This window comes from Lissotriton helveticus, chromosome 10 (genome assembly GCF_964261635.1).
Source record: "Lissotriton helveticus chromosome 10, aLisHel1.1, whole genome shotgun sequence".
NCBI classification, from domain to species: Eukaryota; Metazoa; Chordata; class Amphibia; order Caudata; family Salamandridae; genus Lissotriton; species Lissotriton helveticus.
In genome coordinates, this window is record NC_136071.1 from 883,103,654 (window position 1) to 883,121,079 (window position 17,426).

General features: G+C 45.2%; 1 protein-coding gene across 3 annotated transcripts in view; it reads right to left on the reverse strand.

The window, feature by feature from the left end:
• KIF15 (kinesin family member 15) overlaps positions 1 to 17,426 on the reverse strand; it is a 927,215-nt gene that overhangs the window by 352,405 nt on the left and 557,384 nt on the right. For all 3 annotated transcript variants that reach the window (XM_078663524.1, XM_078663523.1, XM_078663522.1), the window contains exon 29: positions 8,891 to 9,037. In XM_078663524.1, coding sequence (XP_078519650.1) covers positions 8,891 to 9,037 — 147 coding nt within the window. The remainder of the gene's footprint in view (positions 1 to 8,890; positions 9,038 to 17,426) is intronic.

Here is a 17,426-nt window from a genome sequence, read left to right on the forward strand (position 1 = left end):
TCACATCACTGGCTTGGAGATTGGAAATAGATGGTGTTGCTGAGTCTGATTCCATTGTGCTTGGATTTTGCTTGATTTTAAAGAATTTGGACAATTTCAATTTTCGGATGTAGCGGAATATATCTATTCTTGTAGTCGAATAATTAAAGTCCGTGAGAGGACAATAAGTGAGACCAAGACTAAGTAATTGCTGTTCCGCTATTGTCAAGGTTTGGGATGAAAGATTGATTATTGTTTTCTCGCTTGATTTTTCTTCTTGTGCCAGAATTTTTTCTTTTTGTTGTTGTTTCTTGTATCTGTTTTTTCTGCGTCGCTCTTTCCTGCGGCGGTTGATTCTGGCCCTTTTTTCTGCTGTTTTTGTAATTGCTTCCGTGGGCGCAAAGTTTGCAGTCGGGCGTTGACTAAAAAATCAATTTCTTCGCCCAAATCAAGTACCATTGATGGTTCATCCCCCTCTTCGCCGGTTGTTGAATTGTCACTGTATATACTGCTCAAATTGGAATTGGAGTCACTTGTACTGGGTGAGTGCTCTCTTGGTTGCTCTCTTATGTTAGTCTGGCTCGAGGATGTTCCCCCATTACTTGGTGGCAATGCCTTGTTTTGATTAATTTTCAGGCGCTTCGCATCCTCAAACTTACGTGCAAACGTGTAAATTTTGCCATGCTCGTAATCATCTTTATCACGTGCAAATTTCCACGCTTTGCGAGTCTTTATTTTCTCTTCATGGACATTGACTCTCTCCTGGATTTCCTTTCTCAATGATGTAATTAAATCATTCGGTTCAAATTTGAGCAGTTCCTCATTAATCGTTGCTAGCTCTTTTAACAAAATGTCACGGTCTATCTCAGCATACTCTATTAGAATAAGTATTAAATTTCGTGAGGCCTCCAAATTGCTTTTCCCCCATTTTTTCAGCATGTCTGGGTGGGGTTTCTCATAATTGGGTGCCAATAAAATGCGTAACCCTCGTGGAACACGTTCCTCTGCTATATACATTGTCAATGGTTTGTGTTCCCACCATTTGGTGACCTCATTTTTCATAACCTTCTCCAAGCGTTTCATAAGTGCCTTGATTTGTGTTTCATCCGATGGGGGGTGTAGTTGCATTGCCCCCGATGTGCCAGCTATGTTAGTAGCTCCCCTTTGAGGGATTTTCGGCAAGTTGGTGAAAAGTATTAACGAGGCCGCCTCCCGCCCCTTAACTGCGTCTTCCGACATCTCGAGTTCAGCTTTTGTTTGAAAGCGTGTGTGCTTACGTTCTGAATGCAGCGAGGACGATATGGTTACACCGCCCTCCCGCAAATGCCTATTTCCTCCTCACCGCCAAGAATGTTCACTCACCGCCTGCGGGAAAACCCACCACGATACGCCGACAGCAGCTTACTCGCTCGTAGTGTTCAGAATACTACACTTGACGTGCTTCCTTCAGCGCTTGGCGTTTGTGGGCGGATTACTGCTTTTCTTCCCCAGCAGGGCGCGTTACTTCCTCAAGGCAGGGTCCGTCGTCAAATTCCTGTTCACACAGAGAAGTCCGTCCTGGTTGACGACGTCGGACCACTTTAAAGGAGTGGAATCGTGGCGGAAGCAACCACCTTCCGCGGAATAAATCTCAGAAACAAGAAGAAGCCACACTGCCGTCCCGGGTCCCCAGGAAGAACAGACGACTCCACGATTCCAGTATCAGGCAAAGATTATTTATTAAGCAACGCTTAACAAAAGAGTGAAAACTGACGCGTTTCGGGCGGGTGCCCTTGATCACAGTCAATTGTAAACCCCTCACACCTGAACTTTTAAACTGCTTGTGCATACCATGTGACACCTATAAACACTGAAAACATACTTTCATTACGTATATGATGGCATTAGTTCGGGATAAGGGGAAAAAAGACACTTAAGAATAACGTGACTTAAGCTTCCCTGACACAAATGAATAACTGAATAAATTCATGTAAATTTGTGGCAAAAATCTGTCCGCATAAATGCTTGGTGACACATATTTACAAATATTACAGGGGCAAGAATGATAATGATCTTCATCTGTACATATATTTGATAAATGAGTTGATTACGTGATATACAGACTACGCTATCGTCACATACTGAACATACTCTAAATAATACATAAACACAAAATATAGTCATCATATATACATAAATATAAATATAAATATAAATGTCACTCATGTATATACATATTATTACTGTCTATTTGCTATGGACATATGTTCAAGAGATCATATATCATGTATACGTATGTTGGAGATACTATATTCAGTAGATACCAATTTCATACTCAATAAATACTATACAAATATACAAAAATACAAAAAATCAAATTTTGCCCTGTTTGTATGTTGGTGGGGACATCTTTATATAGTGATGGCAACCCCACCTGGGTGCACTCAATGAGGGGACATCTGAAATACGATGGCAACCCCTAATTTCCCAAACAAATTTCCTACGTCTAATAGTACGTCTTCCCAAAAAAATGGGATTGTGTGCCCAACATCTAGTGAGTAAATTATGCAAATGAAACATAAACGAACGAATTCGTTCAATAATGTTTCATTTTGAATGTAATAATTATATATATAACCTAACTCAACAAAACAGAATGATGGTAGGTTTAATATATATATATATGTGTTTTGAGCAGGAAACGGGCAAATCTCCCGGTGTACCAAGTCCCCTCCTGCCGGGTGAAAGCAAGCTCCGCCCCCCAAACAGCGCAGGTCTGGATTCGCTAAAAGTTCGGGCATGTAGGACGCCCAATGCGTCAGTACTACATGACCCAGAATGCTGCATAATGTCCTGACACAACAACAGGGGTAGATGAAGTACTTGCGGGCAAATGTCACCTGTGTGTGGCAAGGCTGGTGCCTCCTCCGCTCCCCAGACCGCACCAACCACGACGTCCCGGCAGTCCAATCAGCAGGGGCAAGTCCGGAGATCCAGCTCGCCTGGCGTGGAGTACAATGACTCCAACACTGCCTCTATCCTTGCCGAGTCGAGGGGTGGGCCCCAGCCTTCCCAATCACTTGGGTGCGAGTACTTCCACCGGAGCAGATGCCAGTATGACCGGGGCCAGCTTTGCAGTGCGGGGGCCTCTTGCAGCGCACATCCTGGCAATCGCGCTAATAATGTCCAAGTAACTTTCTCCACAGGTAAGAAAGAGAAGCCACAATAGGGGAAACGGAGGAGGTTCCTTTATTGCCAAGTAAAAACAAAAATTTCAGGCGGATACATTTCGGCTATGGTGTAGCCGTCTTCAGCGCCAAATGGTTTTGAGCAGGAAACGGGCAAATCTCCCGGTGTAAATACCAAGTCCCCTCCTGCCAGTGAAAGCAAGCTCCGCCCCCCCAAATAGCGCAGGTCTGGATTCGCCGAAAGTTCGGGCATGTAGGACGCCCAATGTGTCAGTACTACATGACCCAGAATGCTGCGTAATGTCCTGACACAACAACGAGGTAGATGAAAAGTACTTGCGGGCAAATGTCACCTGTGTGTGGCAAGGCTGGTGCCTCCTCCGCTCCCCAGACCGCACCAACCACGACGTCCCGGCAGTCCAATCAGCAGGGGCAAGTCTGGAGATCCAGCTCGCCCGGCGTGGAGTACAATGACTCCAACACTGCCTCTATCCTTGCCGAATCGAGGGGTGGGCCCCAGCCTTCCCAATCACATCGGTGCGAGTACTTCCACCGGAGCAGATGCCAGTATGACCGGGGCCAGCTTTGCAGTGCGGGGGCCTCTTGCAGTGCGCATCCTGGCAATCGCGCTAATAATGTCCAAGTAACTTTCTCCACAAGTAAGAAAGAGAAGCCACAATAGGGGAAACAGAGGAGGTTCCTTTGTTGCCAAGTAAAAATCAAAAATTTCAGGCGGATGCATTTCGGCTATGGTGTAGCCTTCTTCAGCGCCAAATGGTGGGGGGAGAAAGGGAGAGAGCGAGGGTGGGGTACCGGGCAAGGGGACTTGAGGGGTGCTCAAACATTACGGGGAGGAAAGGGGTTGCTTAGCGAACCTGGAAGTCCAGGAAATAAATGGCAACTCTTCATTTGCCAAAGATGTTAACCGAATACGTTTTCCTTGTCTCCCTCTTTGAAGCAGCCATCAAACCCATGCAACACATATATTTCTCCTTGCCGCAACATTTCCTTTAAGGTGTTGTCCAGTGTATATGTCGATGTATGGGAGCAGATACACTAGGCTTGGATGGGGGATGGGCCAGGGCTTTGTGTTTGTGGCTCTTTGTGTGTGGGTGTGTGTGTGTGTGTGGCTCTGTGTGGGTGCAAATGTAATAGCTCTTGCATTTGCGAGATATTAAACTATTGGCATTGTAATTGACAATGCCATTTATTTATCGGTTTTCAAAACAAACACATAAATAAAAATATTGTCATTTACAATGCTAATAGCTCTAACTTTTCCAAAGGCGAGACCGTTGCATTGTAAATGCTTGTTTAAATGGTGCAAATCCGTTCAGTAGTTTCTGAGAAATTAGAAAAAGAGAAGTTTTGATATCTGAGCACCGAGGAGCGTTTGCGAACCCTCCCGGGCACAAGCTTCACTGTGATTGGCTGCCAACACTCTACACCAGGAATGTGTTGGCAGCCATCTTGTGACTTGGTAACCGAGTCACAAGAAAAGAGTAAATAAAAAAGTGAAAAACATGAAAAGGGGGCTGGTTACAAACACCCTGATCCCCTAGGCCTACTCATGAGGTCCCACAAGGACCCCCAGGGCCAGAAAAAACATTTACATTTTTTGCGCCGGGGTTGAGAATCTGGCCAAGAAAAAAATAAATAAACGTATTGCAGGCTCCCGCACTTCGTTATTCTTAAGCCCCCGGGTGGGCCAGGTCCCGGGGGCATGCCTATTTAATTAGCGGGGGCCCCTGCATCCCCGGGGACTGCCACCTTCCCGGGGCTCTCATATTTAAATTCAGGGGTCCGTTATGGACCCCCAGCCCACCAATTCCCCGGGGCTCTGTTTTTTAAATAATAAAATGCGTGTGGGGAAGCTCAAACACCCCGACACTCCCCGGGGCCCACCACCTCCCCAGGGCACTCTACATTTAATGGACCCCCGGGCTCCGGGGACCACCACCTCCCCGGGGTTTTAGAAATGAAGGAGGGGGCAGAGCGGCCCCCCTCCTTTAGCCCTTGATGGCCCAGGGCCGGCTCCTGCAATGTCCAGGGGTGTCCACGCCGGGACATTTCTGTTTGCTATGGCAGGGCGGGAGCATGCCATAGCAAACTCTGGTTTGCTTAATTGAAGCGAGAGCAGGGAAACCTGCTCTCCCTTCAATCAAGCACAGCAGGATTGCTTTTGCAAAAGGGGGGCAGTATGTCAGCAGCTCCCCTTGTGCAAAAGCAATGGCGCTCTCTGGCAGGGGGCGGGGAGCCAGCGGGCCCGTGGGGGTATTGTGGCTCCCCCCACGGAGAGGCCAGGCCCCGGGGATGGGGTCAATGGAGGGTCTAAATTGGCCTGTGGAGGGGGGCCATGCGGCCCTCTTCCTGTTTATTTTTTTTTACATGTATAAATAGGGGTCAGGCCCTGGGGGATGGGGTCCCCAGGGCTCACAAAATAGTAAAAGAAAGGGGGCCACAGAGCCCCTTCTAAAAAATATTAATAATAAAAAAAAGACAGCATCTCACCGGAGGCCCTGCCCCCTCCCTGCACCACTCTGCAAACGCGCCCTGTGGCGTGTTGTAAGTTGGGGAATTAATTCCCCTTGAATACTGGGGGTCCCTGGGGGCCACCTAACCCACCAGGTACCTCCAGTATGCGCCACAGAGCTGCGTTGCAGAGAGGTGGTCCGAGGCCACGCCCCTTTTTAGACCACTCTGCTAACGCGCCTCTTGGCGCACTGGTGGTGGGACAATGAGGTCCTCTTGTGTCCCGAGGACCTAAGGACCCAAGTGGACTTCAGCCCCCAAGCAGCAGTGCGCCAAGAGGCGTGTTTGCAGAGTGGTGTAAAAAGGGGACATGGCCTCGGACCACCACTCTGCAATCCAGCTGTGTGGCGCTTACTGGAGGTACCTGGCGGGCTAGTTGGCCCCCCTCAAGCATTGAAGGGGACTTAGTCCCCCAACTTAGAATGCACCAGGGGGCGCTTTTGCAGAGTGGTGGAGAAAGGGGGCGTGGCCTTTGTCCACCTCTCACCAATCCCACTATGTGGGGCTCACTGGAGGTAAGAGGTAGGCTAGTTGGCCCCAAAGGACCCCTAGAAGCAATGGGGACTTCAATCCCCATCCAAGAGCGCGCCAGGAAGCGCGTTTGTAGAGTGGTGGGCAAAGGGGGTGTGGCCTGCTCTGAGAACTTAGCAATCCTGCTGTGTGGGATTTACTGGAGGTAATAGGAGAGGTAGTTGGCCCCAAAGGGTGTCCTTGGGGGCCAACTACCCCTCTTGTTACCTCCAGTAAGTCCAGCAAAGTGGGATTGCTAAAACGTCTTCAGAGTCCATGCCTTCCTTTCTCCACCACTCTGCAAACGTGCCGCCTGGCAGACTATGTGATGGGGGAAGAAGTCCAATTTACTCCTGAGGGACTTTGGGGGAAAGGAAGCCCTCCTGGTACCTCCTGTAAGTCCTACGCAGCAGAATTACTGAGCGTTGGTCGGAGGCCCAGCACCCTTTCTCCACCCCTCTGCAAACGTGGCTACTAGTTAAATACGTTTTTGCAATGTTATAGGTTTCGCATTAGCAAGAGTTAGAGCTATTGGCAATGTGAATGTAAACTTTTTTAAATTTTTTTTTGGAGTGGAGTGGATGTATGTTGTGTGTATTGGAATTATGTGGTAAATTGTGCAGTGAAATTATGTGGATAGAAAGAATGTGGTATTTATTTAATAGGAATTAAGTAGAGTGGGATTATGTGTTATAGAGAGTAATTATGTGGTATGGTAGTCTGTGTTGTGGAGTGGTAATGTCAGATTTAGTCTTCCTCGTTTCCATAGAAGCTCAAATATGAACTCAAACATACAAAAAAAGAAGGAATAACTGAGGAGCACTTCTGGTCATAATCAGAGGTATGAGCAGGGCCACTGGATTATGCGACTGTTTGGCTGCACCGACTTTCGCACAAATATACATTTTCTGCATTAGCCACATAATTCATCATCTGCTCCGTAATCTGCAGACTTGAACAAAAATAGCCGTTTTCTAGCTCAAATGGCTCAAACATTACCAAACAAGCAGCAATAAGTGTTACAGCGTGATGGAAGGCCCTTTGCAAACCTAGAATGGTCACCTGTTACTTATTGCCAAACGAAGGTCTTAAAATGGTACTAATAGTGTGCAAGCCACTCTTGCTTCCTTCTGCGCCTCTCTGCGCCTCCCTTGCCTCTTTCTGCAGTTCTGTTGCTTCTTTCTGCACATTTCTTTCTTTTTCTGCACTTCTCTTGCCTCTTTCTGCAAATTTCTTCTACGTTCAGCATCTCTCTTGCCTCTTTGTGCATGTCTGTTGCCTCTTTCTGCATCTCATTTGCTTCTTTCTGCACCTTTCTTCCCTCTTTCTGCACCTCACTTGCCTTTTTCTGTACCCCTCTTATGTCTTTCTGCACCTGGTTTGCCTCTTTCTGCACCTCTGTTCCTTCTTTCTGTGCATCTTTTGTTTCTTTCAACACCGGACTTGTTTCTTTCCCTACCCCTCTTGCCTCTCTCTCCACCCCTCTTTCCTCTTTCTGCAATTCTGTTGCTTCTTTCTGCACCGCACTTGCCTCTTTCTGCACCCCTAGTGCCTCTTTCTACACCCCTCTTGCTTCAGTCTGCCCACCGGTTTTCTCTTACTGCATCCTTTTGCCTGTTTCAGCAACTCTCTTGCATCTTTCTGCAGTTCTCGTGCCTTCTTCTGCACCTCACTTGCCTCTTTTTGCACCTGTTGCTTCTTTTGCACTGCTCTTGCTTCTTTGTGCACCTCTCTTGCAAATTTCTGCACCACTCTTGCTTCTTCTGCACCCCTTTTACCTGTTTTCCACCTCTCATCCCTCTGTCTGCACCGGTTACATCTTTCTGTACCTCTTTTGCCTGTTCCCGCAACTCTTGTCTCTTTCTGCAGTTTTCTTGCTTCCTTATGCACCTCTGTTACTTCTTTCTGCACCTTCGTTGCTTCATTCTGCACTTCTCATGCTTCTTTCTACACCTGTATTGCTTTTTTCTGCTCCAGTTGCCTCTTTCTGCATTTGTCTTCCTTCTTTCTGTAAATTTCTAGTCTGTTTCTGCATCTCACTTGCCACTTTCTGCACTTGTCTTGCTTCTTTCTACACGTGTTGCTTCTTTCAGCAATTGTCTTGCCTCTTTCTGCACCCTGTACCCTCTTTCTGCACTTTTCTTTGTCTTTCTGGACTTCTGTGGCCTCTTTCTGCCTTTCTCTTGCATCTTTCTGTGCCTTTCTTCCTCTTTCTTCACATGTCCTACCTCTGTAGGCATAGTATGAAAATATCATTTAAAAAAACTTTTGTAATTCACTGGAAAAAAACACAGGTTTTAGGGACGTTATAGTTTGACATTTCACTTGTACAAACCAGTTAACTCCCGCCCCCATAATGCACTGCTGATGACGTCACATATCACATCATATTCATGTCATGAATGATGTAATATGTGACGCCATCAGCAGTGCATTGCGGGGGCGTGAGTTATAGTTAGCTGAACTAACTATGACAGCTGAATTTCACTAGTTTTGTATGAGTGAAATTTCCAATTAACTAGAACGTCCCTAAAACCTGTGGATTTTCCAGTGAATTTCTATATATCTATATATATATATATATATTAGGTTTCCATTAATGTAAACCTGTCACTCCACAATGTTGACCAGTCCATTTATAGTGGCAATTACTAGGGGAAGATTTTTTTAAAGAAATGTATCATTACTGACATTATAATTACCTTTAGTCTTAGGATCTCCTCATTTTTGGCCATCCTCTCCTCACTTAACTCAGACACCAAAAGCTCCAGAGTGGCTATCGTGTCTCTCTGGTCTTGCACCTCTCTGTCATGCTGGACAAATGCTTGAAATTTAGGTGTCTTAGGGCTCTAAAAGAAAATTACAAAAAACAGTAATGTATGAAAATGAATTCTCTGCAGGAGTGGCACTTTTTTTGTATGAGAATGTCCGATATAATTCAATGTACATCCTATCATATAATACATAACCAATCTCAATGTCTTTAAAACCCAAATCATCAAATGTTCATCCCAAATGTAAATTTTGCAGCCATCTCTCCTTTCCCTAGCTTTCCTGACACCAAGAACATCAACATGCTTAAGTAAAGCTGAACTTGCCACTTGCGTTCAGAGACCCACTTGCATGTTCAACTGCTTGCTGTAAAATAATTATCCTGCATTCCAGTTAAAGTGCATGGCATTACCTACCACACTTAATACCTTTTAATACTCTTCAACCTAAAACTCTAAAAATAGTATTGAGTGGTTTGGAGCCAACTCTTGCAACAAAGTGTACATGTACCTTAACTTTGCTACCTTCCTCCATTCATCATACACCATTTCCCACTGGTGTCAGTAATTTTGCCACCACCCGAAACAGGGAATAACTTCTGCGACCCAAATGTGGGGAGTCATTCTCATGCTCCATCCCAATGGAAACAGACTGCTTGTTGATCAAAAGCACATCCGTTTTCCATCCACAGACCTAAATGAGAGGGAGCTTAAAATGTCAGTGATACTTGTGGGGTCATCGCCTAAGGGAGGATCTACAGGGCTAGGTCTTTTTAATCTCTTCGGCCCATCCAAGTGCTTCTAGACCTTGCTCACTTCTGATATCAACTTGCTGCCTTATTTAGGAGTTATTCTTTTTTTAAACATCTATACGGACTGTAATTTGAGATTATTTTTATCCCCTAGTGAATTCGCACCCTTTTTTAGGATAGATTACTGTAACAAAACAACCCAGTTTAGCCTGGTAGAAATCAAATGACTTTGAGAGCTCAGAATCATTTCAAGAGTCCGGATCCTAATTGGTTGCCATTGGGCTTGTTTAAAATTTGCAGTACTTATGGGCACTCCCCTTGACGATGTTTTGATCACACTACAAGAAATAAGCTCCCAAGTATATGGAAGAAAGAGGTAATATACTCTCTTTTTAAGAAAGAATATAATTATAACCGTAACTATGATAACCTAATCCTCTTGACCACTCCTACAGCCACAATTGTTGACACAGTCTTACAGTTCAGATTGGAATACTGGATAAAAAGTGAAATTTTTATTGATTGATATTATTTGGTTTCATGTAAAAAGGTTATTGGTTAACTAACATGCCTAGGTACATTTCATGAGGTTAGTTTGAAAATTATGGGCAGAAAGTGTCAGCGTAACTACCTTTTGAAGACCATTTAATCTCCCCTTGCTTGTGTGATCCAGCATCTTTCCAACATCTACGTCCCCTTACCCAAGCAACTCTGCTGGTAACATTACTGTTCAAGTTTCTAGTTTACAGAATAAAGATAAGAACCAGAGCATACATGTGATAACAATTTGCTTTGATTTTGAGGGATAGTTATCCTTTCCCTTCTGTTGCTAAATGTAAATGCATAACCCATGTAAGGTCACTTCTGATTGTTTGTCCCATTGGGACCAGAGACATGGAATAGGCTTGAATGGCTTACCAAAAAAAGTTTAAGGCGAACAGAAGCATTTTCGATTTTTTCCATCATCATTTACACGTTGGCAGATTACAATCACCCAGTAAATCCTTCTTCTATCTTATCCTAACACTTTAATTTTTCATTCTATATACTAACTGTGAGAGGGTGCCGAGCAGGACTCACCGTTTGCCCAGAATGACCCGTCATATTCGCGGGATGGAAGTACCTGTGGGGACATCCTCACGAACCCGGATTCCCATCACAACATCAGCTGAAAGGGTAACTCCCCCCCTTGTCCTCTACCCATTCAGGACCGTGACGCCTGCGCCGTGAACACGGAAGAAGGAGGGATTAACACCGGAAGTGCTACAAGCCCAGAAGTGAAAAGGGCTAGAGAACCCGGTGAAGGGCACGATTTGGCAGGAGCGAGGAAGGAGTCAGGAAGCGGAAGAGAACAGCAGAAAAGGATGTCAGAACGAAGGAGGAGGACAGAACGAAGAAAGAAGACGAAGAGACTAGAGAAGAAGACGAGAAGTGGTACGAGGAGCGGTGGTCCCCACCGGAGGAGGCTGGAGAACAGCCGCAACTCAGGAGAGTAATGGCGGAGCCGGTGAGTAACCACGAGCGGGAGACAGAGGGAATCGGGAGGTGAACGATTGAAAGTGAAGGGAGGGGCGCGAGAATACAACATGCATGCTCACATTCCCTCAAGTATTTTGTTAATTAGTTGTTGAGGAGGGGGGAACATTTTTCCAGGACTCATTGGAACCCTTCTTCAGTTCTGGAGCACAATAGTATCCTGTTCTGACCTCATCACAATTTCCCTGTAAGCCCAATAACGGCATCTACCTAGAAGCAAGACGTTCCCTCAACATCCCACAGTTGTGGTGGCGGTTTAATTGGCCTAAGGGCTCATTGTTACAAGGTGACTGACGGCTCCTTATTTCCTTCTCTTATGAGTCTCCGTGGGAGATCCATCAACCCAGGGAAGGAACAGACAGAAGGGAGCTCAACGAAAGAAAAACTTCACAAGGAACAGGAGACCGGGGATAAAGCAGATGGCCCTTCAAGAACACTATCCTTCCAAAGCACTGAAACCTTGAATAAAGCCGTCGACTATCTCACTATATACAGCCTCCGCATCTGTTTATCCGGCTCGCTCTCTCACGCTAACTATATTGATAAACTTTATGTTATTAAATCAAAATGCCAATTTGTTATTGGCATTTATGTTCTGCTTCTTATCTTCCTTCTGTAAACTAGAAACTTTAACAATGATGTTACCAACAGAGTTGCTTCGGTAAGTGGACGTAGATGTTGGAAAAATGCTGGATCACAGGTTAATGTTAATGTTATTTTGGAATTTATAAAGCGCAAACTATCGCTCCGAAAGGAGCATCCTGGCGCTATACAAAGGGGGAGGTCAACAGAAGTGAGATCTATATGGCAGCGAGTACATAAGCATCTGACAGATTAAAAAGCCAAGTTTTAAGTTGGTTGCGAAAAGGCGTTTCCTGATCAAGTAGCCTTAGCTCCTTTGGCATCCCATTCCATGCCCTAGAGGCCAGGACACTGAGGAATTTTCCCCCTTAAGTTTTGAGGTGAAAGGAGGGGATATTGGCTAAGTTACAGCCTGTTGATCTCAGAAGTCTTGTGGGACAATCGTGGGAGTATCTTTTAATGAGATATTTGGGGCCGATGTTGTTTAAAGCTCTAAAGGAGGTCAACAAAATTTTGAAGAGAATCCTTTTATGTAGGGGGAGCCAATGAAGTTACCGAAGCGCCGCAGAGGCAGATGATTTTCTGGGGAGTTTCAGTACCAGACGAGCCGCTGCATGTTGGACACTTTGTAGTTTTTTAATGTCGTTTTTTTTACTCCTGCCATAAGACCATTACAATAGTCGAGGCGGGAGAGTATAAGGGCCACCGCCACTGATTTTCTTACATCAATGGGGAGAAAGTCAAAGAATTTCTTCAATGATTTGATGATATTAAAACAACTACCGGCCAAACTCCTTACATGGTGGTCAAAAGATAATGACGCATCAAAAAGGATGCCCAAATTCCTGGCCGTTTCTACTGAGCTCGGAGGTGAAGTGGCTCCCTCTGGCCACCAGTCATTGGGACTGAAGTTAACATTTTTCCCAATGGTCAGAATTTCTGTTTTCCCGGAGTTGCATTTTAAACAGTTATCATTCATCCATTGAAAAACGTCCGCAAGACAATTCCCAAAAATTTGTTCAGCCGAACGGGAGTCTTTATCCAGGGATACAATCAATTGTGTATCATCAGCGTATGATGTTACCATCATCCCATGGGATTCACTTAAATAAATGAGGGGCACCATATAAATGTTGAAGAGTAATGGGCTCAAAATAGAGCCCTGAGGGACTCCTGAGGTGATACTCTTCTCCTTTGAGTGGAAAGGTCCCAAGGCAATGGTCTGAGTTGTTTCTGATAGGAAAGATTTTATCCAATTTAGAGCCCCGTCTGTTATACCATTTAGTTTCAGCCTATCAAGGAGGATTTTATGGGAGATGGTATCGAACGCCGCCGATAAATCAAGGAGGATCAAGACGGCGTTCTTCCCTTCATCCTGTACGTTTCTGTTGGTATCCGTTAATTCCATGAGAGCCGTCTCTGTGGAATGTTTTGGACGGAAGCCAGATTGATGAGGGTGCAGAATTTTATGTGTCTCCACAAAATTTTAAAGCTCTTTATGAACCATGTGCTCGGTAATTTTACCAAGGACTGGAAGCAAGGAAATAGGGCGGAGATTAGAGAGGTCTGAAGGATTTTTATTTTGCTTTTTCATCAGGGGTCTAACTATGGCCTTTTTCCAATCCCGGGGAACAACCCCGGAGCTAAGTGATTCATTCACTATTTGGTTAATTATAGGATTAACCACCTCAACTATTTGATGAAGGATGAAAGGAGGGCAGGCATCAGACTGTGATCCCGATTTACAGGACATAATGGCCTCATGCGTTTGTGCAAAGGTTACAGGCTTAAACATCACAAAAGTATGCGGCCATGAAGGCACGAAGCCACTAGTACTCACTCTACTGGGGCACACAGTGGGTACAAAACCATCCTGTAATCGTTTTATTTTGTCGTCAAAATAGTCGGCAATCTGGTCACAAAGATTTTGTGAAGGAGGAATTTCTTGTTTCACGACTGCCGGGTGGGTAAAAGATTTTACTATATCAAAAACAGTTTTCTGTTTTTGCTGGGCTTCCCAAATAAGTTTTGTGTAATAAGCCCTTTTGGCAGTTTTAATATTTGCAAAATAAAGATTCCTATATTTTATATACAGACTTTTTGCTAGTGGGTCATAATTTTTCCTCCAGTTTCTTTCCCCTTTCCTGCACTTAAGATGCGCTTCTGCTAGGGACTTCGTATACCACGGTGCACTTATCTTTTTGGAGTTCTCCTTATTTTTTCCAGGGATTTTTGGTGGGGCAAGATTATTAGTTGCAAGTTGCATCCAAGTGTGGAACATTTTGGAATCCTGTGATACATCACCGGAAAGGCTAGGGGCCATGACTGAGCAGAGGCCTTGAGCTGGCTATTTTTTGCAATCAAGGCCCAGTTTTGGCTAGTAGCAGAAGAGGGAATAGTTTTTACTATTTTCTGCATATGCCCCATATTCACCTCAAATGTAATAAAACAGTGATCGCTCCAGATTTGAGGGATTGATGGATGGGAAACTAAGTGCAAAAATTGGAACATATCCCGTCGAGCGTGTGACCAGCCTGATGGGTATTATTGATTACTTTTTGAGACAAATCAAATATTTCAAGCGTCTGGAGAAAGTTAGCAACCTGTGGATTCTCCTTCACTTCTAATTGTAAATTAAAATCTCCAAGAAGTGTAAAGTGAGGATAACTCACAAGCAGCTGTCCTAAGGCTTCACCCAGAGAATCGAGAAAGCCAGAAGGACTGCCTGGTGGGCGATATATTAAGCCTCCTGTAAAGGACAGAGAGGCATCGACCTTGATCGAAAAGCCCATGCTTTCCGCGCCTTTAAGATGAGTAAGGCTAAAAGTGTGGCACTTCAAGGGGTTTCTAATAATTATTGCCACACCTCCTCCTCTACCACTCGGTCTGTCTACCCCGAAAATGTTATAATCGGGAGGTATAGCAATGGACAGGTCAGGGTTACTCGCCTCATTGAGCCAAGTCTCAGTTACAAAAAGGAAATCTAGGTTATGTACACAAATCAGTTCCTTAATATCATCCCTATGGCAGCACATTGATCGAGCATTTATTAGCCCTCCTTTAAGACTGGATTGGTCACCAAAGGTAGGATATACCTGAGTTGGAGTCTCCGATGGAACTACAGGCATGGACCAAGAACATGTTCTGCAAGAGATAGGACCCCACATGTGTTCCATATTTATTTCACAAGGGCACCTCTTTTGATGATTAAGCATTCTGAGCACATCGGCTGAATAGGCAACTTGCGGGAGAAATTGGGCAGCGATTCCTGCGCCTGTCGCGGTCTTGGCGCGGACGGGCGCGTTCTCCACATAAATAAGAGGCAGGAAGTGTGTGGGCGGCGCCAAATGTCAGGAACCCCTGAACACGGAAACACTAGAGGGCTAATCTTCAGGCGGGTCAAGATAATGGTCTTGACGCCGCGTTAGCGCTCTAGGTAAATTAGCCCCCAAAATGAGATTACTTTAGCCTGCGCACATTTAAAACATCCAAAATGACAATTTTCACAATTTTAAAAGCGATTCAAATCACCTAAGTATTTACAATAAAAACGTTTCTAATCACGTTAAAGTGGCAGTAGTACATATGAAACTAGAATCAGCCTGTCTAGCTTTTATATTTGAATGCTTTAAAGTACCAGATGGAGTACCACCCACTGCTCACTCACATGAGAGGTTCAGAAATCCTCCTCGCAATGGTAAACACCAAGTAAGCTTCCGGATGAAAGCAGCATAGTCGTTTTCCATAGGACAATCTATCACCTAGCCAGCTTTCTACACTCCTCCACACCCTTCAAAAGAGGAGGAAAAGAACCACCATCTTGATCGTAAGAGGGCCCTGATTTTTTACATTGATCATACTAGAGACCTCCAATTGGAGTACATCCCGGGAGCAATGAACACCACGTTCCTTACCTTCAGTGGTGCCTTATCTGGTAGAAAATATCTAGCCGCAGATTCCTTACCTTCGAATCATCCGCAGTACCTCTACACATCAGTAGATGGTGCCGTTCGGATCCGCATCAATGGCATTGTCCGTGCCGGGAGCGATGTGCGCAGTGCCTAAATAGGTGCCAGCCTAGCGCACCGACATCAGTTTCTTTCCATGGCAGGAGCAAGGAGCCACAAAGTATGCTGAGGTACTGGTGTGTGAGCACCAAGGACCTCAGAAGGCACTGTATGCATAGAAATCCATTTGCAGGGAGGATCAATAACAAATCTGCAGCTAGATAGAGTCTCTATGAAATAAGGAGCTACCAAAGGGAACTGGTTAATCTGATAAAGACTTCTAGCCAAAGATTTCTTACCTTCGAGTAGATATCTAAGCAATACCACCCCCGAGGAGGGTCTGCAAACAGATTTAGACAAGAAAGTCCTGGAGGACCGAACGGGCAAAATGCCAGTCAAGTAAGACCCCACTGTCTACGTACTAGTGCTAGTTGACAGATGTCCAGGACCGGAACTCTGCGAGCTAACGAAGTGGTCACAGTCTGGGCTCTGGTGGGTTGAGTGCACAAGCCCCCAGGTGGTTGAGGTTTGGCCAATGAGGAGCAGATTTTAATGCAGAGCACTATCCAACGTGAGATGGTCAGTTTCTGAATAGCCTTTCCTTTCTTTCCCCCGACATACCCAACAAAAAGTTTATTGCCCATCTGGAACTCTCTGGTACGATCAATGTAGAACGAAAATGTTCTTTGAATCCAATTAGCAGAGTTTCTCCTTTTCTTTGGAAGGATGAGCCAGGGCAAAAATTGGTAGGCAAGGTGATTTTCTGGCCTGCATCAAAAGGTGTCACTACTTTTGGAATAAAGGAGGCACAGGTTCTCACACATCAGGATAGAATGTCACGTAGGGAGGGGGCACAAAAAGTGCTTGAAGCTCACTGACGATGTTATGGTCACCAGAAAAGCAGTTTTGATGGTGAGCAAACAGAGGGGACAGTTGTGTAGAAGCTCAAAGAGGGCACGCAACAGAAAGATCAGGACCACTTTGAGGTCCCATGATGGGGCATGATGAATGATCGAGGAGGGAATAGGTGATGACGTCCCTTCAGAAAAGCAGTCACTAAGGGTGATTTGAACAAGGAAGGTTGAACTGGCAACCACAAAACCAAAACAGCTAAAAGGTAACCTTTTACAGTACCCAAAGCAAAACCTTATTGGGCCAAAGAAAGTAGGAACAAAACAACCTGGGACAAGGGTGCGGCGAGAGGATCACTGTTTTTGGAGGCACAACAAGTCACAAATTTCTCACAACAGCAGGGGAATCCGGCCCTGGTTGAGGAAAGCCTGGCTGCCAGAATGAAATCACAGACTTTGGGAGGAAGGCAAAAACCTTCAACTGCCATCACTCAATCTCCATGCATGAAGGAGGAGCGTGTTCAGGTTCGGGTGAAGGTCCCTGCCCTTCTGCTGCACAGAAGACCCTGCCGAAGAGGCAGCGTGATCGTAGGACCAAAGCTTATGCTCAGGAGTTCAGAATACCATACTGTCTGTGCATAATCTGGAGCCACAAGAATGACTTGGGTCTGGTTGTTCCTGATCTTCTTGTCAATTCACGGCAGAAGTAGTATTAGAGAAAGGAGTACCAGAGGCTGGA